We start from the raw sequence: 27,889 nt of genomic DNA on the forward strand, positions 1-27,889 counted from the left end.
ATCATAATCGATTATTTGTCTCACATTCAACTGCGATTGGCCGGTCGGCTCCCAGCATGACTCCTATTGTAACTATTCTGGAGCTTTTCTTGCACCGCACGGCGCTCACATTCCGAAACGTAAATGAATCAACGCTAGAACTGGCAAGGAGTGTTATGCACAGGATTTTAGTGGTGTACTGAATATATTTGTCTACCGTTTATCGGGGAGGTAAAAGTGAGGAATCGCATTACATCCTGAAATTGACCGTCTTTTCGCCACTGACATGAACGTTGCGAACCTGTTGCAGTCGCAAACATCAACACGCTATTAAGTAATCGTCACGTTTTCTCGCATCTTTCTGTAAACTCGCGTCTCGTTATCAGTTTTATTTTTTTGCGTGTCGTGTAGTCTCACGTTACTTTTCCAGTTTCCACACATATCTTGTGTATTATTCTTATTATATATTTCCTCTCTATAACCTACGCGAGGCTTCATTCTTAAATTCGTTGCTTTCGAGAAATATTTTATTAATAAGCTATAATAAGGTATAATATAATATTTTATTAATAAGCTATTTTACATTACGTTATGCCTAAGGAGGTATTATTTTACAGATCTCAAAATATTATTTCCGATGACATCTTTAATAGTTTTTGTTCTTCAATTTTACAGGAAACCACGACAGAATGTACGAGACTTTCGAAGATGAATTTCAGGGGCAATTTTTGGCGGACCAGGAAGACCTGGATCCCTCACACGATCTCCACGATGTAAACCTGACCCACAATGACTTCCTTTTGGATATAACCACGGATAAAGAGAACGAAGATATTCAAGACTCTCTGAACAATTCAGGATTCACGGACGTTCAGTCAGAGGCATACAGTTCTGAAAAAATTTTCGAACAGTCTGAACCATCGAATTCTTTTGCGGAAAATATAAGTGACGAAATGATTGCCAACTCAGGATCATCCACCATGGAAGTTCAACTAGAGACAGCCCATGATGCTGATGAAGCTTCCGAACTATCTGAAATGCCGGATTCTTCTGGGGAATGCGTAAGTGTCGAAACGATTGACGATTCAAGACCATTCGCCATGAAAGTTCAACCAGAGATATGCCATGGTGCTGATAAAGCTTCTAAGCTTAAAGAAGTGAGGTCTATGCTTGAATGTTTGAATGCAGAATTTTCTGATTCGGAGCAAGCTGAATCCTCTACGATGGAATTGCATGCTGAGGAACAACATGAAGTACGGAATTCATCCAAAAAATGCAAAAGAACCGTAATAATTGATCTATCGGAGTCTTCTACCAACGGCAGTTTTAATACCGATGGCAATTCTAATAATGACAACAATTCTAACACCGATAGCAACTCGTCTGATAATTCTTTTAATAATAATGATGATATTTCAATTATCGGTACTGTAAAAAAATCCAATAATCCTGTGCCTTCATGCTCTTCCCTTGATAGGTTAGAACTGAATCAAGTTGAAACTGCACCTACTGGCAGTCACAAACAAGCTACAATTGTTAACAATAAGGTCCAAGGTGGACGCAATGAAAAAGCAGCCGAGGAAAACAATAACGATGTACTGTACATCAAGAACGTTTCTAAGAAGGAGGAAAAGAGACGGGAGTTAAGCAGTCCAGAACCAGGGTGCAGTAAAGATTCTTCTGACGATATCCCAGAGGCGGAAGATTCCTCCGGTTCCTCCAATTTGGATGAATTGTTAAAGGATGCGAAGCTGATACATGTTCTTCTACCTAGATACAATAGCCGTACGATTTATAAAGCGATCTGTAATAATCAAAATGCGAGAAATCGCATCGAGCTTACGTTGTGGGACTTGTTACCGGAGGAAAGACCGCTGCCGCAATATTTACAGAAACGAAAATGTTCGAGTGACACATATTGTACAGAACGTAAGAGAAATCGCAATACCGCACCGCAAAAAGATCAGGTAGAAAACGCGGCCTTGGTGAAGAGAGAAGAACGGGCGAGAGACGAGGCAACTGCCGACAACGAAAAATCGGTAATTGAAGAACTTGCATCATTAATGGATGAGAATGAAACGAAAATGGACATTCCAGAAGCGGCGCCAGCTTTGAACGATGCGAATAATGATATCGCTCAACAAGACGAACAACCGACATTGGAACAAGGAGAAAGCGAACAACCGACATTGAAAGAAATAACGTTTCGTCTTCTGGAGGATCTCGGTAAATATTGCGCCGAGAATTACGTGGCTCCGAATCCAAAGACATCTATGGAAGTCGATTCGAACGTCAAGCCGAGTCAGTTGCAAGCGACTACGAGTTCGGAAGCTAGGGTGAATTTACTTTCTGATAACAAGTCAAGACTGTTGCAACCGGCGAAGTTTACACCTCAAGGTAATTCCACACCGAAAAACGAGAGACTTCCCAAATCGACAAATCCTCTTTTGTCACCGCCAAAATTACAAGTCCACGGCGCCCGTGTGATACCAGCAATGCCCCAGGGCAATGTAACTTCTACCAACTATGCAGGTGATATGGCTAATACTACACCTGGTGTAACGCAAATGAGGCAAAATGAGCAAATCGTTTTTCCAATGCCAACCACGTCTTATACGCGAATGGTACAGCAATCCTTGTGTCCTCAACCCTTTCAACCCTCGCATCCCCCATCACCCATTTTGCAAAACCTAAATCCAAATTCATTTGTGCGAAATCATACGTTACTGCCATCAAATGACAAAAAAGCATCTACCCGTGTCCCACGCCCACCTCCATTACAATGGCACAGGTCGATCAAATACAAATTGCCACCGAGAATTAGAGAAATGGAAAGCACTAAGTTGGACAACGCTCACGTCGCGAGAGCATCGGTGTCGAGTGTGTCTGCGGCATCGGGTAATCATGCGCCTGTAATAATACCATCGAGTTCAAAAGCAGCGGCTGTGCAAAACATCTCGGACCACCAGAGAGCGAGCGGCAGCAATGCAAATTGTAATTTTGAGAAGGGAGGCAATATGAATACATCTCAGGCCTTGCACGAGGTAAGAACGTGTTTATACATGTGGGGAGCAGGGGTGGGAGCTCGTCATCTCGACCGGTTGATGAAATTTGCGCATTCAATTCTCTACTTGAGGTTATATTGGCGACATGCGTGCTTGTTTATTTTAAATTAGCCAAATTTACTTATTGTTAGTAATCTGCTAAATTGTGCGTGGATCCATCATTTTCACTTCGACCTTCGAGAAACAAGAAAAGTGAATTTTTTAAGAATTTTTCGGCTTGCGAGATTGCGGCAGGGCTTAAGGGCTATTATACTTTCATACGTATTGCTCAACCGAAGATGCTCGTGAAGATAATATTTACATCTTTGTGTTATGGCTCCTCGCACATCCGATGTCTTTATATCGTGTTTACCATTGAGCCACGTTTCCAATTTTCGTGAAGGTTTTTCTGCGTATATACACCTCGATAATCACGCAGTTCCAATTTTACAGTCGAAAAGTTAAAATCACAAGACACGTGCGTCATTATAATGTTTGGAATGAATCCAGAGGTTCGAATTTTCAATTTACTTTTGCTTTCCTTTTGAATTCCTTTCACGAAGTCACATACATTTTGTATAGCTCTTAATAAATTTTTGGATTTCTTCACCTTCTTGTTTTTCAAACAGATTTCTAGTCTTATCCTTTATTAACGAGATAGATATTAATTAATCGTTTAGATATTAATCAGTTGGTTCCTTTTTAGCATGAATCTGGAACAAGAGGCATGGAATCTAATTACATAAATATAATTGATGATAGCAGTATATTAAATATTAAGAAGGTAAAAATAGACTCAATGAAAGATGCCGCTCAAAATGAAATAAAATTAAGTGAGAAAGCTACTAAAATATATGCCAAATTAATTCCGATGTTTCCAACGGTGAAAACTCGTTATATCAAACGATTGTGCCATGAGTATGTCAACGATGATGAGGTCATATCAACCCAGCATGAAGCAGCATTAGTGGAATACTTAGTTGAAAGATTGCTTCAATGTGACCAAGAAAATTTGTCGGTTACAGTAAAAAAAGACAAGCCATTACCAGAGGCGACAAATTCTATTCCAACTTACGACATGAATGAGCAATATGCGGATTTATTGATGATATTTCCAGAAGCGGATCCTGTATATTTAAGAGAAGTAGCTGAGCAAATATATAGCGATCCTGAGCAGATAAAAGAATTTGTTCAGTCAAAGTTGGAAAATCCTGATTATCCAACGAGAACTCAATATCTGGCTAAAAAAAAGAAAACCCAACAACAAAAGCAGTATACCACGGATTTCAAAGTGGAACAATTTTTAAGCATATTTCCAGATCCATTCTCGTACTTCGAAGATGATAAGAGAATCTGTGAATTTAATCCACACGCCGTAGATTTTCTAAAATATTATTTTAGTAAATTGAGGGTAAGTGCTTAATTTAAGATAGTAACATATATATTAATAATGGTACAATATTATCAGATATTCTTTTAAATGCATAATTAATTTTATTTTTTTTTGTTTTGGATTTCCGAATGGCGATTGGGTTGTAATAGCATAATAAGGTTTAAAGTTTTGAATTATTATTATTAGATTTATACTCTGTAGGGAAAAACTTAGTAGCATGATGTATTACCAAGTTATTTTGGATATTTTATATTTAAGATTTAGATTATTTATCTTTATCTTTACGGAAAAAACTCAATAACATGATATCAATAACATGAATAGTATCAAATTATCTTGGATTTATTTATATTTATGATTTTGATTACTTATCGTGATAAAATTACATTATTTTTCCGCTTATAATTTTTTATAATATATGTAAAGCACAATTTAAATATACGAATAATATAACGTATAGAACGATAATGATATAAAATTCTTTTTACAGGTAAACACGTTGGTGAAGGCATACAGTGAATACAAGAACAATTTAAGTTTAACTGCGAAATCTCTGGAAGCGTTAAATCCTGATATGAAAACTAGAAGACATTCCAATAAAATGACTCTAACAGAAGACATACCGTTCCTTCAAGAGTGTGCCTTTATTCAGCACAAAGCGGAGATTAAAAACTACCTGAATGAAGTGAAACTAAAAGAGGAACAAGAATTTAATGAGCTTAAAGTACGAGAATGCTCTTAAAATGGAAACCAAAGTTATTTCTTAAATAAATCATTATTTGTTAATTTCTTTTTAGGCAAAGAACGAATTGCTTGAATGTCAGTGTTGTTATGATGATGAATGTATGCCGTCAAAGTGTTCCACTTGCGAGGATGGTCATGTATTTTGCAACACATGTATTATACGGAGCACAGACGTGGTATTAGGAGACGGTAATACGCGCATCGATTGCCTGATACAATGCGGTTGCGAGTTCCCGATATCCGTACTCCAGCGAGTGTTGCTGCCAACGAAATTCAGTATTCTGCTCTGCAAGCGGCAGGAAGCAGAAATAATGGCCGCTGGACTCGAAGGCTTGGTATCGTGTCCATTTTGTCATTTTGCATCTATACCACCACCCGAAGACAAAATATTCAAATGCCTCAATCCGGAATGTATGAAAGAAACTTGTCGGTAAGTGTGATCTTAACGCTATTAATTTTGTTATCGAATTTTATTGTCATTGGATTCCGATCTTGTTGAATTAAAATGAGAATTGTACGTTTTAGAACGTTTTAGTTCAAAATGCACAAGATATTTCTTGTTCGTAGAATGTTGCTTTGTAAATTTCTGAAAAAATGTTCACGTTTTTATGTAATATTATATACTGCACTTAAAAGCACTGATCTTTAGACTATTCAGAAATAAATGATTGCATATTATACATTAATAAATTTTGGTATTAGATTCTGCAAAGAACTTAATCACGTACCGCTGAAATGCAATGAAAGGAAAGCAACAGAATCTGCGCGTTTGTTTTTGGAAGAGAAGATGACCGAAGCTCTGGTACGAAAATGCTACCGTTGCAGCAAAATGTTCTTCAAAGAAGAAGGCTGTAACAAAATGACTTGTACGTGTGGCGCCCAAATGTGCTACATTTGCGACAAGCCAGTAACCGATTATAGGCACTTTCAAGGTCAAGGAGCAGAATGTTCAAATCTGTAAGTTTTAATAAGTTTTATTATTAATTCGATATTACAATTCGATATTGTGCAATCGAGTGCGATATTATCTCACGATTCTTTTAAACATAGCTGTCCATTATGGAGTGATGATCGTCGCATGAATGCTGAGAATGTAATTAAAGTTTGCCAGGCGACTATGAAACAGATCAAAGAGAAAGATCCTCAAATTAATATAAATGTTGATAAACTTCTACCAGTACTACCGCCTAAAAGTCGTGGCCCGCATGAGAATATTCAAAACGGAATGGTACATATTCAAAAAATATGCATATCGGTGGTTTAAAATACAAATATTATATATATAATATTATATATGTTTGCCTAAGAAATGTAATTTTAAAAACTGTATATATTATTTGCGAGTTGCCAAATAATTTATATATGAAAATACTATTTATTTTTAGATATATTATATATAATCTAGATGTATAACGCAGTATCTAGCTATTACATCATATACAATCTAGAAAATGTAAATTGAAATATCTTCAAGTATATATATGTATATAATATTTATGTTTTAAACCGTAATTATGTTGGTAAGCAAGATATTTAATAGTACATATTTTAAATTTTAAAGGTATATCTTGATTCAATCAACATTTGAAAACTATTTTCAGATACCTGATAGGATGGCGAGACAATTACCATGACAACTTTGTGTTATTAATTATTAAGAAAACTGATTTTTTAATTACTTTGTTCCCAAATTTCATTTAATATTAAGTTAGATATCAATTAAAACATTTTTTTTTGCATATAATTTACATATCTGCTCTTGATATAAGTTACTAATAATTAAGTCAGTATTTTGTGAATCGAGTCAGTTGCTAGTCCTGTTGAATTATTAATAAATGCGGCCATACATGATTATAAGAATGGAAGTACAAAATACAGTTAATAAAATGTAGAAGAAAGTGCAGATATATAATTCACAAATTGAGGAATTGAATATTATGAGAACAGTTTTTGTTTTGAGAAAATGATTTATGATTCCATAAAAGAAAATAAATTGAAGATAAGGGTTAACACAGCAACTGATAAACACTGAACTTCATTTCTGGTTATTTGTATGAATATATGGCATAAAAAAACTTATCGTTGTTGCGCTTTCAATTCCTCAATTTATTTTATAGATATGAAACACTACCACAAATAATAAGCAACTGATATTTTAACTTACATAATTTAATGTATTTTTTACATGATATAAATCCACAACACATTTTTTATGAGTTCACTTATGAAAAATATACTTGTTCCTATTTTGTAGAAATAGTTTATGTTATAATAACCTTTCTATTTTTTCTAGTTAATGGATTATCTAAAATAATTAGGTTATTATAAAGAGTTTTACTGCTTTTAGCTCATAATACTTTCTAAATTTTCCGTTCTTTTTGTCCAAAGCGTAAGTTTATGTGCAGAAAGCGTAAAAGTGCAAAGTAACAATTAAAGACTCGTTGAATAATAAAATGTTATATTTTTACGATGTATATGTATATGGTGATATAAATATATACGCGTTTGTATGTTTTATCTGAACATATTTCTTTATTTTTATCGAAATGATACTTTGTAACTTTGTGCAAGCGTCTGTTCACGTGGATCAGAATTGGATAGTAAAAAATAACATATTTCCTATGATAAAACTTTTTTACGATTTTTTACGAAAGATTTTATTTTTCATTTTGTTGATTGAATCACCGTAAATACGCAAATGTAGAGTAGAGTCGCTACTGTTTCCTTTTATACGTTAAATGCGAGATTCAGTGATTTGGATATCGCACGATTAGATTATTACTTATCATAAAGACATTTTTTATAACGCCAGTGATTTCAAGCAGTGACGCAGATTTCAGAATAAAATGCATAAATTTAATGTAGTCAGAAGAAGGATGAATATTAATTGTTATTAATATTGTTATTGTGAATAATAATAAAAATTACGTCAAATAATGACGTCAGTGCAAACTTCCGACAGGCCTCTTTAAAAGTTCCATTACTGGTAGTCTGCAGCAGCTATTGACATTTAATGGCAGGCATTCAGGAAACTCCTGTGAAAGAGAGCTTGTTACACCTATAGAAATATTTCACATTTAATCCGTGCGTATAGTAAGAGTCATCCTTCGGAAGAATCCGGGTCGAAAAATAACGGAGAAAAAGCACGGAAATAAACTCTGTACTTTATGTCAAGGTTTAATTGTTTCTCGTTATTTGTGGTGATAAGAATGAGCTAAAGATAACGACAGTCAACATCGACAAACACAATTTGGCGATACGACGAGCATCCTTGTGATGGTCTGGGAAGTTTAAACGATGAAGCAGTCGCCCGACAAGTCACAGACTGTCGGGTACGATTCGCGGTTCGCGCGCGACTCCGCATAAACTATCGTAATAAGAAACTTTGTGAATATTTAGAAGAACATTTTATAATAAATATATAATAGAAGAATATTTTGTGCGACAGAGACTTGTGCAGTGCATTCGATGCTGGAAATGCTTCGTAGATCATCCCTTTGTCCCGATCGGATTGGCCGAACGCTTCGAAATATTCACAGCGCTGAGATGGACCGCAGTCGGAGGCAGAACCAAACGGAAAACAAAGGTAATTGAAGACCGATTGTTATTTTACTGCGAGTGAATCTATATAAAAAAAGAAGAATGGCGATACTTTGCTGTGATAAAAAATATCTGTTGATACAAACTTGTGCACCCGTATCGTACAAATTTGTTAAAGTATCTAAAAATTTAACCGGGTGCAGATTTGAAAATAATTATGTTGAACCATCAAAATAATTATAATAAGTATAATTAAGGATGCTCAAGCATGATGATAACGCTGCAAAAATTTTTTTGACATTCTGACAATCAACTTGCGCGTTCAATATAATTAATTTAAACGATTCATCAAGATTATTTTTAGATTAAAATAAATTTCTAGATATTTCAAAGCAAAATCGTTCTTTCCGCATACAATACAGCGCGTCTTTTCATATCGTCGTAGCAAAATTTTGATACGCAAAGGTGCTATACGCATTCCGGTTTACACTGACACACAACGATAATGTGATAGTAACGTGATACGTCAGTATACGGTAGATCGATCCAATGTATAAACCGGTCTAACGTTATTATCGTACCCAACAAATCCTATATCTCCGTCTTCAGGGAAGAGAGCAAGAAGGTGGAAAAAAAGCGATATATCGCATCCCTGAATTATGGAAATCCATAAAAAAAAGAGAGAAAAAAAAGATGGAGGAGGAGAAGATTAGAGGAGCGAAAAAGAAATGTCCTTCGTGTTAGCGTTCATCGGCACAGCGTGTGAAGATCCGGTTTTTTAAATCATCGTGATAAGGTTGAACGTTCTGACCCAATGACGGAGAATCGATTCGAGATCACCAGTTATTTTCCGAACTTCCATGCCGACCCCGATAAAGAAACGGCGCGTAAGCTCATTTCTCACGGCCGATCGAGCGCGGATCGGTCTCATTTCATCGAGGACATTCAGACAGGGCGCGATTGTCCGAGCAACATCGCTGAGAGGGGAGTTCTTCATCTTCTTTCTTTCCAAACTTCTTTTCGGGCACTTGGCCTTTGTGTCCCGGACAAATCCCCCGAATGCGGCTCCATTTTCAAGAAGCGGACCGAGCTGAGCCGTTCGTATATTAAGAGACACGTCAGTCTCACGCACGGATGTTCAAAATTCGAAAAAAAAAAAATTAAAATGAAGTAAAGGATTACGAATAAATAAATGAGAAGATAGATTGATATGTATAGATGTAAACTGTCTAATTAACGAACCGTCCAGACATTTAACGTCGAACCTGAATTTTTCGAGGGTAACCGCTCGGCATTCCGAACCACCGTGTGTGCGTCGATGTGTTGACGTCGATATTGCTCGGGGCGAATTGAACAGGATTATTTGCCGCTACAGAAGGCAAAACAACGAAAAAGCACGATTGAATTAAGGCGGAAGATAATCGTCATTCCCTTTTTTCTTTCTTTCTCTCTTTCTCAGTAAATACATCGGTTGTGTTAGAGCGTGGCAAAAGCGCCGCATAATAAATTAAGTCAACGTGTAGGACGTGATCCACGTCAGGTATCCACGTCATGTGAGACTCAGAACCCATACGGCAGGTACAGGAACAAGTTTGTCATTATAGAGAAATAAAAGATGATCCGAACGGTTAAACGCCGCGTCAAGATATCGTGACGATCAGCTGAACTTCTCGAGGTCGGCATTCCGAGTCGCCGTGCGTACACGGAAAGAACAATTTTGCTGAATCCAGATCTGAAAATAATTTTTGTTTAATAATCAAAATAATTTTGTGCGAAAGTCAAAGTGATTGCTAGAATATCAAAATGTTTTATAGCAATGCTTATCAGTTTTAACAATCTAACAAATTTCTTTTGACGATTCAACAAAAAATTATTTTCAGATCCGTTTTTAGCAAAATTTTTAGACCTTTCAACAAAATCGTTCTTTCCGTGTACGTGCGATTTATTATAAATTTGTAGGTATTATTTTTGCATTATAATGAGAAATTATTATTTTACGTCAAAGAGAATTTTAAATATCTTATCAAATCTATAATGAGCTGATAATTCGTGAGGAATTCGTATAAATCTTAACATTAACATGAAGCGATTATAAGATTTCACGAAATTTTAAATGTAATAAAATTACAAAAGTTACAATTATTAATATTTAATACAATTATATAAAACTATAACAAGGTATATCCGTGTGACTAAAATAATTTTACCGCAGAAATCCGAAACAGCTATCGTTGCTGCGGCGGTATTTGACAATTTTGTGGAATTGCACTAATCGCACATTTTTAAAAAAAGATGCACCGTCGATGGGAGTAAATTTACTGCGTAATATGCATGTTTTGTTGCGTTACAGCTTATTATAATTCAAAATGCTGCATCAGTTAAAGCGACTTCAATCAAGTTCCGATTAACTTATCAAGCGACAGCATTTATTAATATTTTTTGTCGTTTGATATGAAGACACAGATTAAAGATTCGGCGGGCATGGACTAGCCTACAGTTTGGAATTTTACTGCAAGCCCCGGCGCTTCGGTTCGAGTCAAAAGTTAGATTAAATTAATCGAGGCTTGGTCAAAGTCACCCCTTAATCTCATGTCGGGAGTTCAATTAATTGATGTCGGCTGGTGGGATCGGTTTCTAATGCCTAGAGCGAGCCACGATATACACGGACATCCGTCGTCGCGGTTCGTGGCTCGCGGTGGCGCGAAAGCGGAACGCAGCTGCTAGTCCGCTGATCGTGCACGAGTGTACAGTCGTCGGCGAGCTTTCGGCTATGACGGTCACGTTGCTTCCCTCAGCAGCCCGCTAGTACATAGTATATACGAACGGAGTCTCACCACTCGCGGCCGGTGCGTTGCACGCCCCCGGCCTTAAAAGCCACTCGATCCAACGATCGTGCTTGTACGTTTACCAGTATGTAAATGCGTCTCTCTATCTATTTTCTATTCCGGCCGCGCGGACAAATCGCGCCGTATCGATCGTCCCACGATATATAACGTCCGCCGGGTTGTACGTACGTCACACTCTCGTGACAGTTTTGTGTGTGCTCCAAAAGAGACAGTGTGTCAGTCTCTGTTTGAAAAAACAAAGTCGGCTTTGTGAAACAAAGAAAATTATACATATGATAATGATATACGTAATGTATAGGTAAAATCTTTGTATTTAAATGCAACGTATATAAATGTATACACACACACACACACACACACACACACACACACACACAATAATTATTACTATATATAAAATAAACTATATATAAAGTAATTATTATAACTGTATATAAAATTTTCAATTTTTATATATATAAAATATATAAGTTTTATGTATATCTGTTATACATAATGTACATATATATGTATATATATATATATATATATATATATATATATGTATGTGTGTGTGTGTATACAAGTGCATTTATATTTAAGAGATTTACTTCAAAAATAACTTTTTCAATCATTTCCTTGGCGCGCCTTTATTGCGTCATAATGCGCTTTATGGTGCTGCGATTATTTAATGAACGTCTCTGTATATATTCAATACGCCTGCCGGAAATGATTTACGGAATCATAATTGCTATCATTTCAATTGCGAAACGCAACGCGCTCGATCGCACGTACAATCGTTCCCACGATTAACGAGCGATTTGGATGCAAACGAATTGATTATCTTCTAGCAGTCGCGTCAAAAGTCAAAAGTTTTTAAGTTTCCCTTAAGCCTTGTGTCCACGATAGAAATTGCTACGAGATCTTGCACGGAGAAAAAAAAATTAACCGACTCGCATTGATCGAATTGTTCAAATATGATATGTTAATTAATTCCTTCTGCGTCCAAGAATTTCGAAGCGATTTTTAGCATTAGTAGGCACAAGGCTCAGGCAGTTAGTAAACCGGAAAAATTCCAACGAGCTCGATCGGCTGAAATAATTCGAGGTAAGAAGCGTCGGAGCGTTTGCCCGCTCGCATCCAGCGAGTCTTCAGATACCGTTAGAACGCTCGTCCGATAAGCGCAATTTCTAGCCAAGCCCACAGCAAAACTGATAAGCTGTGGCATTCCCGCAGCGCCGCGGCGTCCAGCTACAGGCAGCTTGCGCTGATGCGCCCGTAATTATCTCCCCCGTTAAATCAACAAGGTCAGATTGTAGCCGTGAAATCGGTGCTGACGATAAAATAATTTCACGAAGTGCATTTCACGTCGAACATAAACTGGTTTTTACAAAAGAAAGAGAAAGAGAGAAAAAAAAGAGAAAGAGAAATAAAGGAGAAAAAGGAAGGAAAGGAAACTTACTTCCGCCTTTCGAGCTACGAATCACATTTGCGGACGAACAGGTTTGGAGCGCCGATCTTTATTTCCTTGCTTTACAAGATATCGCGAAATTTCTTTTTAAAAGCAACGTAAACGTAAATACATATTATAGGTAACGCAAAGAATACACGGACAGAATTTTATTTTAAAATTTACCCTGAAAATCATATTAACCATAAGACAACATAGTATTTTGATGAATTTTATGTGTTTTCCACTATTTTTTAAAATATATACTACAACAAATTTATTGTAGTGCACAGTAAAATTTGTCGAAATACTATATGCCGTCCCACGATTAACATGATTTTCAAGGTAAATTTTAAAAGGTAATTCTCTCCGTGATACATACACAAAAGCATACACGCGGAATATAAATTATGTTTAAAAATGTATTAAAATAAGAGAAGAAATATCGATCAGCAATCCGTGGTCGTCAACGGTCGTAAAATTTAACGGACTTGTCGCGGCGGCTTTTGACAAAACGCCTGGAATACATAATCGAAATGTATGGCGGAGAAGAGCGCACGTATTTAAGTATTATTTTGTGAAAGTAGGACAGTTCCTCCGCTTATTCGCACCTACTTCCACGTCTCTACGTGACTGACTTCCTCTTTCACTTATTCCGCCCCGGCTGGCTCGGCGTTTCTTGTGCCTTCTTCGAAACGGCACAAGAGTTCCTTCAACAGCGTACTCTTGTCTCGGGTTATTGTACATATACTCCTCGTATGATATTGTTTCATACAAAACGAGAAGTCGACGAGTCGCGATATGCTTTCGACACCGTTCATTAACACACCGTCCTGAAACTATTACGCTTTACTGACGGTTTTTTTAAATGCGCAATTTTTTTTCTTTCAAACGTTATTATTCTTTTAAATGTTTAACAATCGTAGCCGTCAACGTGACGACGTAGAACAGCATTCGTATTATCCACGCATTTTAAATACACGGTAGCCTTCGTAGCTATCGCGAGACGATAAGAACATTTTATGAACTTTTTTTCTTATTACCTAATGAGTAAAACTTTTTATACGCTATAATTAATGCTCATCTAATATACTCTGTATTTTCTGTGAACTAAGGTTAATAGGCGCGTGTAATTGATTGATTATACTTAAATTATATCAGGAAATGGATATTTTCCATTTTATTTTTACGTTTCGAGATATTTTTCGTAATAAATTTTCCAAACTTTATCAGTTTTCTCAGAAGTTTCTCAGAAAATATTAAAATTTTTCTTTTTAATATCGCGAAACAAATTCTTAGAACACTAGAATTTTTAACAAACAATTACATTTTTTTCGGAAATACTTCAGTTCTTTCCTGTGATTATATACAGAGTGTCCCTATTTTATATTTGATTGTCAAATATAAAATAGGACACTCTGTATATATGGGGTATATAGTGTATAAATAATGAATATACTGTTGGTCTCTTGTTATTTTATTTTATGATATTGGAGAATTAAAATTATATACTTTTAGTTTGTGGGATGTATACATGATTTTTCTGGAATTACAAGAAGATTTGCGCAATTAAAAAAAAGCAGATGACGTTATCGTGCACACAATACTCACACACGATTTTGTTGACGGTTTTGAAAGATTGCATCATCTTCATTATTGTTATTGTAAATAATAACGATGGTGATTCAACCGTTCACGCGCAACGATAATGGTTACTTTCGTACGCACACATCGAATGTGCAATCGCGATAATAGTTTTATTTATCGGCACTATCGCGGTCTCGCATGACCGGATCAGGAACTCATTTAACATATATTTAATATTGTCGTGCCGATAAATAAGTAATTCGCCATTATCAGATAAGAAAAATACGCGCGATCGTACAGATATAGATTTTGCGTATCATATATTCTTAAATCAAACGGTCGGAAATATACCGCAGGTATCCATTCTGTTTTTCTTTCCCTTTGTGCTTGAAGTGAGCACATAGAAGTGGGCTACAGTCCAGATCGTAATCGTGGGCTATGTTACGAAATCTAGGGCGCGGGTTTCGCCGGCCAGTCGCATATCGGATGTATAATCGCGTTCGGGAATTCGTGCTCACGGTCGAAGTAAAAGTAAAAGTCGTATAGTAAAATTCGCGACTCGTTGAATTAAAATCAACGTGAATGTGTAAGTAACGTCCTAGGCCAATGCGAGTCGAAACATTCCTCGCCCGCGTAGCAACGTTCGGCGCTTTTGCTTAGCGTTGATCTTGCCCGTACAACTGCCTGGCGAAAATAATGATTGGAGTGAATGTTCGGCTTCTGTTACTCTCTCTCTACATTCAATTTACGGTTCGATTTTTATTTTATTTATTTTCTTGCTGAGACTCGCGTTAATTTAAAGACGTCATCCTTGCGTCAATTTTTCTGTGAAATCTTGCTGATAACGATTGGCCATCCGTGACAAAAATAAAACAAAAAAAATTCTATGTCGAAGAAAACATCTACTTTGAAAACTGCATGATGCAGCTGCGTACAATTCATTACGTGACGTCGACTTTATTGCGCGATTTGATACCGTACGTTCGTTCAGCGAACAAATTTACGCAGAAAATTTTTGAAACATAAACCTTCTGTTTTTTATGCGTGAATGATGAAAAAAAAGAAATTGCACCGTATAATCTGTTGATAAAACATACATTTACCTTGAGCCACAACAATCGCGTGAGAATCATCGAATCATGCCATTTGAATGGAAGGAAGCAATCTTTATGTAAGCCCGGCGCGCTGTAAAATCGCAATTTGCGTGAGGAATACCGGATTTTACATATTTATGAAATAATAATATGTTTTACTGACGCGTTGAGAAACGAATAAATAAGTAAATAAATTCTCATAGTTGTTTTTCGATTTTGCAAAATTGCAAGGATGCATGTATACATAATATCAAGATTTCCGAAATCGTCGATATAAAATTTAACATAACGTGTTTTTACGAGCCGCGATGAGCGAATTCTTTGGTGAATGATCTCTCGGAACGATTTTTTAAAAGCGCAAATGTGAAAAATACTCCTGATCTTTGTAAAAATTTCCGTGGACGTACGTACACGTCTCGTCTCTTTTCAAAGTCCGATCTTGATATTAAGGAATTACGCTTAACGTTACAACGCTGAGTAACGAGCTTATCGTGGTGACGCGGTTAACCTTGAGAATGCGATCCGTCTTCGCGAAGAGATAGTAAGACTACTTTCCATAGAGTAAATTTAGATCACACTCGCGAGATTCTGCGTGTATGTACAAATACGGTACAGGCCGCGTGCGATTTTGCTTGTTCTCGACCTTTATCACCGTCAGTCATTAGCCGCATGGATGTTGCGCTAGAAGACTCTTTTACGCCGGATATTATTACGTAAATAAATTTACTTCGCCACATGCACTGTTGCAATTGATTCGCCAATCTCGCGTATGTTTTATTATTTGTTAATTGCGAGATTGTAGCCGTACCTGGTAATTTGCGGCAAAAAGTGACGAATTATAACGATTAGAACGTTATCTTATAAAACACACTTTATGTTAATTCATACTCTTGAAATTTATGTAATACAGAAAAAAAACTACGGATATAATACTGAAAAAATACCACGGAATCGTCGTGCTACAGTGTTGATGATCATCTGATGATTCTTGCGTCCACTTTTATTAAAATGATCATAACGTCAAATCATCCTTCTTTTTATTGATATCTTGTTATATCATTGATACTTTTTTATATATATGTTATTTAACTATTAACTTGTAGATTACTTGTAGCTATTAACTCGAGGATAATATATTTAAAATGGAAGACAGGAAAACATCTTTTTATTACGCCGGAAATAAAGTAATTAATTCGTAAGCGAGTCTGCGATAAATCCATTTTTTTCGCATATCGTGACGCATAAACATTGGTTGGAGTTTGATCGGTTTTATCGGTTTGACAAATTAGCATATGTTTTCACTTTCCTATTAAACTTTCAAAGTAGCGTTTGGTTTATCGAAATAAAAACTTGCGTCTTGTATCCGTTCTTTTGTTCGGATTTATTACATTCAACGTCAACGGTCATGTAACAAAGTGTCTGATTGCAGATGAATATAATTTCGCGAAATTATGCGCATATTGATTACTACAACATTTTATGTGCAACGTTTAACTTTTTTGTTCAGATTAGATTAAAATTATTCAATAATCTTAATGATCTCGATTCGTGGAATTTGCGACATTTATCTTAATTTACGTAGATACTTATCACGAATAAAAAAACTACATTTAACGCGATTCATCTATAATGCAAATGTTACGTCAAATCAAGCATAAAATTATGTGTATATCACGCCTTTCTCTTTTCAATTTTCTCAATTGTTTCATCAGTTCTGATTAATAGATCAATTAATTTCGTGTCCCAGATTTACAATTATGTTTATTCTCGTTTTTCTCTCTTATAATAAATTATAAAGTAAAATCTTAATCTCCAGAGATAAATCTTAATCACACGGAAGACAAGGAAGACAATAAATCAACAGCAATTATAATCGTCGAGCGCTAACAAACTAGAAACGTTAAATAGAGTAAGAGATGTCGTAAGATGAGTTATAACAAAAATTCGTTTATTACACAGCAATTTTAGTTTCTCGAAATGAATTAATGGACAAAAAATATTTTTAAGAAACGGTTATTTAAAGATCTAATTAAAATATTCGTAATGCTTTTAAGAAGCGTTTTATTTAACGTTTCAATTAAGATTTGTAAAAATATTTTTAGAAAGGCTTTTAAAAACTGCTCATATGATTCAGAAGAAATTAAATTTTAAATGGATGTCTCTCTATTTCTTTTTAGAAAACTAACTGCTCATTTTTATTTATTGTGGATTTACTACTTAATTCGTACAAGCGCAGATTAGATTAATTCTCGCTGTGCAATCAATTTACAAACAGAGCGGAGAAACCGCTTTCTTGGCGGACCACGAACGATTCTATTTTCGTAGCTGCTGATGTGTCGGGGGGAGAGGGGGGGAAAGACCCAATAATTTCTGCCTCTCTCTCGGTCTGTGCTCTGTGTGGGATAACGAAGTTCAAAAAAATTCCGCCACGGTTATATGTTCAACGACCGATACGACCAATGCCGTCCCGTATATAAAATGCGCAAACAATTTGATATCTTCGCTTTGTTCTTTGTTGAGGACGATGAAGTTCTCTCTCACACGCCTCGCGTGTTAACGAAGTTTAGCCGAACTATCAAGCCGATCTGTTTAAAGCAAGCCGGTTCTTGCGAGATCATCCTCTGATTGCTTGCGTTTATCCGATCTCTCCTCATTATACTCGCTTGTTGTAGACCAACAAGTAATTAGTGGTTTGCAACGCTCTTATTTGCGAATAACAATCCGAGACTTTTATGAACATCGTAACGTCGAATCGCGTATATACTGCACTATGTTGTCAATTATATACATGATTTAAAATTGACGTGCAACATTTTAAATAATGAGACAATAAAATCGACAATATTTTATGTACATACGTAGAATTATCTCTTTTTCTCCGAAGTTTCTCCGACGTAATATGGAATGTAACAAACGCGACGTCGCACGTCACTAATACAATGGGGTCAATAGTTAACAAGATAACAAAAATTGTCTGATAGTCACGATTACGTCGTAGTAATATATATGTATATATTTCACGCAAACCTGTTTTTCTGATGACTCCACGAATTAATTTCAAGTGCTACAGCAGCCGCATATAATTTGCTTTTGCGGCACTAATAGTTTATCACGTCCACCGACGTTGTTAATAACTTTTTTTTTAGTGTTTAGCTTTTTTTTATACGCAGCATGTTTACAATACGCTTATTTTTTTATATTCTTTATTCAGTCATCAACTAATTAATATCATTATATCCTTTGCACACAAGCGATATTTTCAATTAATTAGCACATGTTTGACATAATTAAATCTCAAGTGTAATTTATTCTGATAAGCATTCCCTTAATTTCAGATTATTTTATCGTTTCAGATTGAATCAATAAGGCATGCGCGAGCGGGTCATCGTGAACGCGGAGCGATAAATTTCGTCTGTGAACCAGATAATTATAAGAAAGTGCAGTGAACGGATGTGCGCGCTCAAACGCGACCGAATGCTACCCGAAACATAATTGTGACGTTACTTCTTCTTCTTCATTTCTTTTTTTTTGTCGCGCCGTGTGTCGCGCGAGCGAGTTTGCATACCGAATCACCGAGTTTTATCTCCATTCGCCATGACCACCCCGACGCATTGCTCGCCGTCGCGGTCGTCTTTGAGTTGCTGCCAGTTCGACCGTAGCAGCCGGGACGACATGCGAGAATCGGCTATCATAGGCAACAACAATTACTTCCTGCAGCAGGAGAAGCACTCCTTCCCGAAGAGGCCCGAGGTCGACCTGTCGTTTCACGATATACGGTACCGCGTCAAGGAATGGAGCATACGCAACTTTTCAATCAGTAAGTAGAGTGTTTGAAAAAGGTCGAAACCTTGGATAACGGATTACTCGGGAGGATAACGTTTTTGAAAAAAAATGTTTCAAATAAAAATTGTAAGATTTTGAGAGGCATCTGACGACGATCTTGACCTAGAGGTCAAATTTAGGAATTATTTAAGTTGATTTTTTAATTTCTTGAGGGATCATTTTGATTACAATAACATGATCACATATCTGAACGTAAAATATTCCATTCTTTTCATATCTGGTGTAAAAAATAGGAGTAAAAAACTGGCGTAAAAAATTCCATTCAAAAGAACCAAATCAAATTCGATATGTGTATTAATATAACAATTGTGCGGCAGTTCCGGGTATACAATTTTCTTTAAATAATATAAAATAATATAACAATACATTATCTTTTAGCTTCTAACATCCTTTACTATGACATACTTTTTTAGTATTATCATTTGATCCTTGGGTTATCAGCGCGTCATAAAGATTATATACTTATTTCTTATAGCTTCTTATTCTCTCTCTCTCTCTCTCTCTCTCTCTCTCTCTATTCTTACCTAATATTTTAATATTGGACATTTAATTCTTTTGCACTTGCATCTTTCATACAATTGTTATAAAAATATTTTGTGAGTACAATTCGCGATTTCGTATTTTTAAAATAATTTTGCTACAACGAATGAATTATTGTATTCCTACATTTTATGTTATATATTATTATATTATTACAGATTTGTATAAACATAAATGCATTAGCATTATTGCAGTATATAAAGTACTGTATATTTTGTAAAATGATATATTTGATGAATGAGACAAGATGTTATAACAGTGAATTTTCTTTAGATTCGTAGATGATAATCGCACGTAAGTGAAAGCAGATTGTAATTGCATAGCGCTCAGGAATAACTGAACGACGATGAGAGGCTTCGTCTTTTTAACCTTGAAAAAATCACAAAAATTACGTTTTAAATGAAAAATGCATGATTATGTTAAAATTTCAATTAAAATACCTCCCAGATACGTGTCGCCATGTGCGTGTCATACAGAGACGTACTGATCGTTCGGAATAATTTGACGATTGCTTTAATTGCTTTAAATAACCGCGTATATTGCGGGATTAGTGACGTACTTAAAGAGAAAGTATTTGTATCGTTGGTGTAGCTGTACGATAAGCGAAGAAAGTTTTAAACGGAGAAAGTATCTTGCGACGCGTTTTTGAAAATACAACGTACGGAAATTCATGCGGTGTGGAATTAATAATAATTATCTCTGCTATTTTCGAGCTACTGCAATAGGATATCAATAAAAAAAATGTTGAGAAAGCAAAACAATTTAATGGATTTAATGAAACAACAGCCATCGTTTTTAGCTGCTATAGAAAGTGGAACATTTTTTTATATATATATAATAACCTTTCATTAATTTTTTATTAAGTTAAACATGTTGAGAGAGAAGGAGAGAGAACGCAAAGAGTTGCATTTGTTCAAAACTAGATCAACAACATTCACCGCACTGTGGAAAAAATGTGTCTGTTATTATAATTATGATGTGACTATCACTTTCCCCGTTGTCACACAGCTTATAAATTCATTTAATTGAAATATCGAACCGGCCGCGGTGCGGCGACGACGGGGCGGTGATCGTAACTCATATCCGCATCTTATAATGCAGTCCCGTTCCCGGTAGTCTGTGTGACAAGTTGTTTGTAACACGCACATTAATAACAATTTAAATTTGCGGCTTGTTATATATAATTTCGTGCTTTATTTTTTATTAGAATCCGTAATATAAAATTAATATAAAATTAATTATACTAATGTTTCACAAAGTATCACCTTGTTTATAATTATAATATGCTACCGCTAATGATAGCATTCATCTTGGGAGGAAGTATCTTGCTGTATAATTCTCCTTTACATAATGGGACGTAAAGCCTGACGGCGCTCAACAGGATGCGTATTCTATTATTTATGCCGCACGTTTATTAAGTTTTATGTAAATGTCGCTCTTTCGAAATTCGCGGACGCGAAATCAATTGTTTGGGATTGTGAAAGAAAGTAATGTAAAACGCTCGGCGGAGTTTGTTGCTCCTTAGCAGGATATTTCACGCTAAGCGTATGCATATTTTAAAATAAGTGAAAGGAATAAAAATACATTTCTGATGCATGCGCTTATATTGTACACGATCACTGTCGATAGGAAAAGTTTTCTGCAACCAGATAAGAATCCATATCGTAATTCATTCGCGTAATAGGTAATAATAAGCAACGCAGATAAGATTGGATAAAATGCGATACATATGTATGCTCGCGCGGGTATATCGGAGTTGCGCACAAAAAATCAAGCAAGATACTTGAAGAGATATTTTAAGATTGTCTCTTATATGTATATATATATATTTTTTTTTCCGTTAAGAGAGTAGTTGCACAAGAATTATTTTTGAAAGAGCGCGTTAAGTGATAAATTTTTTTTACTTCACGTGGCCGAAAAGAGGCCACGATGCGAACAACGTGACTCGAATAATCGATCAGCGTCTTATCTTTTCGATGTGTGCCGATTGCACGTACGTATTACGTCCGTATAAAACATCGAGAGTGTGTCGCATCCGCCGTAAGAATTTGTATTATTCATGCGCCGAGAAAGGAAGTTGTGCGTCACGAACGGTGTGCCACGTAGAACAATACGTGCCATGCGATTAAACTGGTATGGCCGATTCGATGAAACATCGCCCCGTAATTCGTGTAGCGATTTGAAGAAAATATGAGTAAAAAGATATAGCGCTGACGAGTTTAAAGAGAGATTCATTTATCTACACGTCGAAACTTGTGTCGTATTTGCGCTTCCTTTTGATTTCTTTTTAAAACGGTGATTTCATCGATTTCATCGCGAAAGAGAGAATTATTAACGTGCATATAATTTATTATGTGCGCATGTTTATATGAATGAAGTCGAACAGGTGTTTACGTAAACTCGAGATTTATATGCGAACATAGAGATCGGCCTCTAAAAGCTGCTTGAGGAGCTCGCGGTGGAAGCACCGAGGGAAAGCCCCACAGCTGAGTTATTGATGCGTGCCGTGACATTCACATGATTTGCAAGCGAATAATTCAAGATATGAAGCGAACGGAATGAGAGTGGAAGATTAGTCATGCGAAATGTAGGATACGCTTCTGCGCCTATCTCACAGTGAGACGTTCCTCTAATAGCTAGAGCGTGCTCTCAATGCGAACTGAGGCAACCGGAGGAAGGTCGAATCCGGCGATTTTCCATTTTCCATTTCAAGCACGCAGAAATGCGTTGTCGCGTTCTCGCTCGCGTATATAATGGGAAATCAGATGGAGGTCGTCTCGTAAGAGAGCTCAGGGTTCCGAAAGTTTTCCAGAGATATTTCGTAAGAAATTCAGTCCTTCCTTCTCTGGCGAAAGAGAAAGAGAGAGAGAGAGGAGAGCTAGGATCCTTTCTCATTTACTTTTTGCTTCCACATTCCTCCGAGCACGTGTTCATAGTTTCGCGTCATAGTTATACACAATAATTGTTATCTCGTGTTTACAGAATGCCCCCGGCGATCGGGCATTGTGCGCGGCGCGTTACGTAAAGTGATTAAGAAGAAATATAACTCATTATCATCCATCTTTTTCTTCTTTCTCTCGCTCTTTCTCTCGGTGACATGAAGAAAACGGCACTAGGTCGTATTGCTGCAACGTTCGCGCGTGCTCGTCACGCATATCCTATATATATATACTTACTATGCGTTTTGTATGTCGCGGAACGGTCTGATCGCCGGCTGCCATGCGATTAGCTTTAACGAGCTTGTTCTGTTATCAATTTATCACGAAAGTAGTTCAAGGTTTGTTTGGGCGAGCACATGCAAGGTTGACGGAAATAATCAGAATCGCTCTAGAAACGATATTCGTCTAGTTTCATGCGCGTCTGTCGCCGCGGTGTCTTCAAAAGTGAAGAGATAAGCGCGATTTGCGACAATCAAAATCTTTGTTCAAATCAGCACTTCGTTCGTCTTCTGTTTGAAGAAAGATTAAGAAAATTAAGAAGATGAAGATTGAAAATATTAAGGAGAATTCTTTTGTGCTTCCACCTGCATTGTCGATAAATAAATAAATAAATAAATGTAAATTTCGCGTTTAAAAGACATCTTGGTACGCAAAAAAAATGGAATATTTTGTATATATCCTTATAAAAATCTAAGTAAAACTTTTAAAGAAAAATATTAATGTTTATACATATGTTGGTATTAATATTCAAGGTGTTATAGATAATAATCTTGCGCATTTATTAAGTTGAAAATTGCTATAATGCTAATTTATCATTTATGCAAATTTTCTCGTATTTTAATGCAATAAATTAACAAAGCTGGATTTCTTCGGGGAAGGTCATAGATAGATATATTACCACTGTTATTACCATTCTTTTTGTATTACACAGAGAATAAAATTGCACTTGTTACTTGCTAACGCCAATGTAACATTAAAGATTTTATTTCTTTGTTCAAAGTATTTCTTTTTTTTACTATGATCCTCGTCTATGTCTCGTAAATGTTCGCGCAAATAAGACGTCATTTGATCTAGAGTCAATGACTCCAAAAGCAGCCTTGAAGTAGCTGTGCATAAAATGACGCATAAAACGACGAGCCCTAATCCATTATATAAATCTTGCGGTTGGCGTGCAGCAAAGACGTTAAACGTTACATTGTTCTGATACGTGCTCACGCTGTTTTTTTACCTCTCGTGCGGATCGAGCTGTTAAGTTAAAAAAAAAATATCGCTCCGGGAACACGTTTGACATGAGACGAATTACCAAGTGAATCATCGCGCATTAAATGACGTAATCATGTAATTGCGATCTCGTGCATCTCTTGTTGCAGGCGAGAATGAGATTCTGCACGGCGTCAGCGGCGAATTTAAGTCTGGCGAGTTGGTGGCTATAATGGGGCCGTCCGGAGCCGGAAAATCGACGCTGCTGAACGCTCTCGCCGGTTTCACGTAAGTACCAAAACTCGGGTATTGCTTCCTGATAAATAACGTTAAATGGCTTTAAAATTAAAGCGCATATTAATTTTTAAAATTTACTCCTTCCTCGTGCACGCGCGAATCTTATCTATAAGACATATGCGCATCCTCTTACCGTACGTTCCTTAACATACTTTCTGAATGATTCAATTTTATTGCTTTTTATTTTTATTTGCGCGAATCTCACGAGCGCGGTTCAAAGGTCAAAACGTCCCAGTGTGAACGGGCGTGTGCGATACAGAAACCTGACCTTTGGTAAGATAACGCATTTGAATCGCGTGTGTGCGCTTCAGGATCCCGTAGGCGAATTCCATTATTATTCCATTATCGAAAAACAAAGTTTTCGAGAGTACTGTATCTAATAGCAATTTTTCCGTTTTCGTAATTCGTTGCGAGATCGAATGAGCATTAAAACGGAAACGCATTAGAATATAATAGGATACTTATCGTCAATCAATATTAAATAATGCGAGAAACTTGAAGTCCATTCGCCATGAGCTATCTTCAGAACGACAAGAACAGATAAATTACATTCAATATTGAACAAAATAATGCAACAATCTTGAAATCGACTGTATCCATTAGTTCTCTTCTACAAGCTATCTGCAAGCTTGAGAACGATATCGTTTATAATTCATTCGTAATTGATTCTATATGGAAACAGAGTTTTTCAGAAATTAGTTTTTTTTGCAAAGATTATATTGTAATAATCGCTGTACATAATGCGTACGTGCGAGATAGCATGATGAGGTAGTTGTTGCTATTATCGTGGAGCACAAGAAATATTCAAGCTAAACTATTTAATGAGTACGCTCACGTAGAACACACGTGTTGAGTGATATCTGTTTTTTTCCTACAATTCCAACAAACGAGCATCGTTTTCAAATTAACTCACACGGAAACTCTTTCTTGCGCCTCCCCCCCCCCCAAAAAAATTCTTCCTGACACAACTTCGTTTTTAACAGACAATTATTAATAGATTAAATCTCGCAGAGATCAGTAACTGCCACGTGTTTGAATTCAAAACGAATCATGTGTGTATCCTATAAATTAGTATTATATTTTATAATTATTCACAAAAATCGTGTAAGCCTAACGAATTTTTCTTACATTATAAATTTTTAAAATTTCGATTTGTTTTTCACGATTTTTCTTATTTTGTTTACATATCGACACATAAAGGTTCTTACAATCAATTTGTAACATGCCGAATTAATATAAGTATTTATACTTGCTGAATTTTCAAACTTTCCGCGTGCGAATGTTCGACAGGCCTTTTGAAATTTTTTATGTTGCAAAAGATAATTTTAACGCATTTTTATGTTATGCAATTATTACGATAAGTATAATTCGGAATATATTAATATATATATAATTTAAGCAGTCTTAAGTATTAAATTCTTAAATAAAGTACAGCTAATACATACTAATTTGCTTCAGCGGAACTAGTTTTACACCGTTTCGTCAGACCTTGATAATTCTGTAATCGCAGAAAATATTAAAAAATGAACGTTGATCTAATGACTGGAATATGTATATGACTACATATACGGAAGAGAATTATTTATAGTACTTACAATTATGTCGCGATCGTGTTGCTTTTTTTTTGGAATATTATTTTTGCATCCGTATCTGGACATGTATCTTACATGAGTAACATTAACAATAATCTCCATTAAATCGTATATTTTATATATTCGTACATTAAAGTTTTTTTCCCTTTTTCTTACAAATATTGTATATTACATAAAATATAAATTACATACATATTTTAACAATATGATGTTGCAGAAAATCTATTATCGATCTTGTTATTATCGATCTTTTCCATGTAGGAAAGTACTAACAATAAGATAAGGGCATTAAAAAAATGAAAAGATACTTCACGTACTTTATCAGAACGTCACGAGAAAATATGAATTTCGCAATATTAGTTTACTTCTTATGACACGGTCTCGCCTTAATGTAAGAAAAAATTTTTACATTTATGCCGCGGATTTCGAGTTAAAAGGATATGAATTTAACGTCAATTAATTAACATTTCGAATTTTAACATTAAATATTAATTCAGTTACATTGATCAAAGTGTGCAGTGAAGATTACATTAAATGTCTTTAGCTATGCTGAGTGGAAAAGAACAGATCGTTTTTCTTCTGACGATAATTACTGTTTGGCTTGCATACCTCGACATATTAAAATTTAAACTTGTTAAAAAACTATTCCGCAATACGCTTAAGTGTTTAATAGCCGATTATCTATGTATATTTCATCTTCAGATCGGCGCATGCGTATTGCACACTACCATATTATTCATGTTACTTATAACTGACCTTCACTCTCCGCTTCCATTTTAAATGTACTGCATGATATTAAACCGATATCAACTATGTCAGTGTATGATAGATATTGTTAAAATTACATAAAAAGATATTGTTAAAATTACATAAATAGTCAGTAATGTTACGAGACTTCAATGTTACATCGTACTTTTTGAAGGCAAAACGGCCGCACCGATATGAAAATTTTATACCCTTTCACATTGCAACTATCTCGCGTGTATCTTTCAACAGTTTTTTATCGCTGGAAGATCGCGTGGAATTTTTTTGGAATTTTTTTTTCCAACAATTGTAATTGTTCGCATATATAATACAAATATAACGATGGCAATAGGGTGTCAGGTGTGAGCGGTGAAGTTCGGATCAACGGTAAGATTCGAGCGCCGCAGAGCGAACGATGGAAGAGGACCTCGTGTTACATACAGCAGGACTCCATTATAAGAATGTACATCACCGTGGGAGAGGCCATGACTTTAGCCGCACATTTGAAGCTCGGTTACACAATCAGCTCGGCCTACAAGCACGCTCAGGTTTGTGACAGTCGTTTACACTTTAATTGTCGCGTCGTAAATTTTCCTCCCCGCGGTCTGACCTTTCTTTAAAAAATATATATACGAAGGATGCCTCGTGTTCGTCAGTTTCGAAAGAGAACTTGAGAAAGATCCGACTATTTATCATCAATTTCTCGATTTTCCTCCTCATTTTCCTCACGACACGATTTATGGATTATACGTTGCCTGCCGCACCCCTTCTTATTCTACTTTGCGCTCGATTGTGTACAGGTTTTAGAACTGTTGGAGATGCTAGGACTAAGCCATTGTTATGACACGTTATGCGGAAAATTGTCGGGAGGGCAGAAAAAACGGCTCGACATCGCCTTCGAACTCCTAACTAATCCTTCAGTATTATTCCTCGACGAACCAACGACTGGTAAGTAATATGAATACAGATTGACACAAGATTATATAATAAAAAATTCTGAATTTAAAAGAATAATTAAAACATGAAATCTTAATTAATTCTTAAGCGATTTCGCGAGACGTAATGTCTTCGACGTGAT

At 35.9% G+C, this 27,889-nt stretch overlaps 2 protein-coding genes across 5 annotated transcripts in view; both read left to right on the top strand.

Annotated features, from left to right (window-relative positions):
* Positions 1-19,127, top strand: LOC105457516. Of its 4 annotated transcripts, none has more exons than XM_011702221.1 (10): positions 1-313; positions 655-3,023; positions 3,730-4,434; positions 4,566-4,574; positions 4,907-5,140; positions 5,214-5,590; positions 5,863-6,117; positions 6,211-6,388; positions 8,609-8,746; positions 19,010-19,127. In XM_011702221.1, the coding sequence occupies exons 2-10, from the start codon at positions 669-671 to the stop codon at positions 19,100-19,102; spliced, it is 4,344 nt and encodes a 1,447-aa protein (XP_011700523.1). In that variant the 5' UTR covers positions 1-313; positions 655-668; the 3' UTR covers positions 19,103-19,127. The 4 variants fall into 4 exon arrangements, with proteins under 4 accessions (XP_011700523.1, XP_011700525.1, XP_011700526.1 ...); XM_011702222.1 differs by lacking the exon at positions 1-313 and adding an exon at positions 322-527; XM_011702223.1 differs by lacking the exon at positions 4,566-4,574 and having other exon boundaries at positions 3-313.
* LOC105457515 (ATP-binding cassette sub-family G member 4) overlaps positions 19,113-27,889 on the top strand; it is a 17,120-nt gene continuing 8,343 nt past the window's right edge. The window contains exons 1-4 of the mRNA XM_011702219.1: positions 19,113-19,473; positions 24,349-24,466; positions 27,164-27,359; positions 27,612-27,759. Of these exons, the coding sequence (XP_011700521.1) occupies positions 19,251-19,473; positions 24,349-24,466; positions 27,164-27,359; positions 27,612-27,759 (685 nt within the window). The 5' untranslated portion in view covers positions 19,113-19,250. The remainder of the gene's footprint in view (positions 19,474-24,348; positions 24,467-27,163; positions 27,360-27,611; positions 27,760-27,889) is intronic.

This window comes from Wasmannia auropunctata, unplaced genomic scaffold (genome assembly GCF_000956235.1).
Source record: "Wasmannia auropunctata unplaced genomic scaffold, wasmannia.A_1.0 LD335214.1, whole genome shotgun sequence".
Classification (NCBI taxonomy): Eukaryota; Metazoa; Arthropoda; class Insecta; order Hymenoptera; family Formicidae; genus Wasmannia; species Wasmannia auropunctata.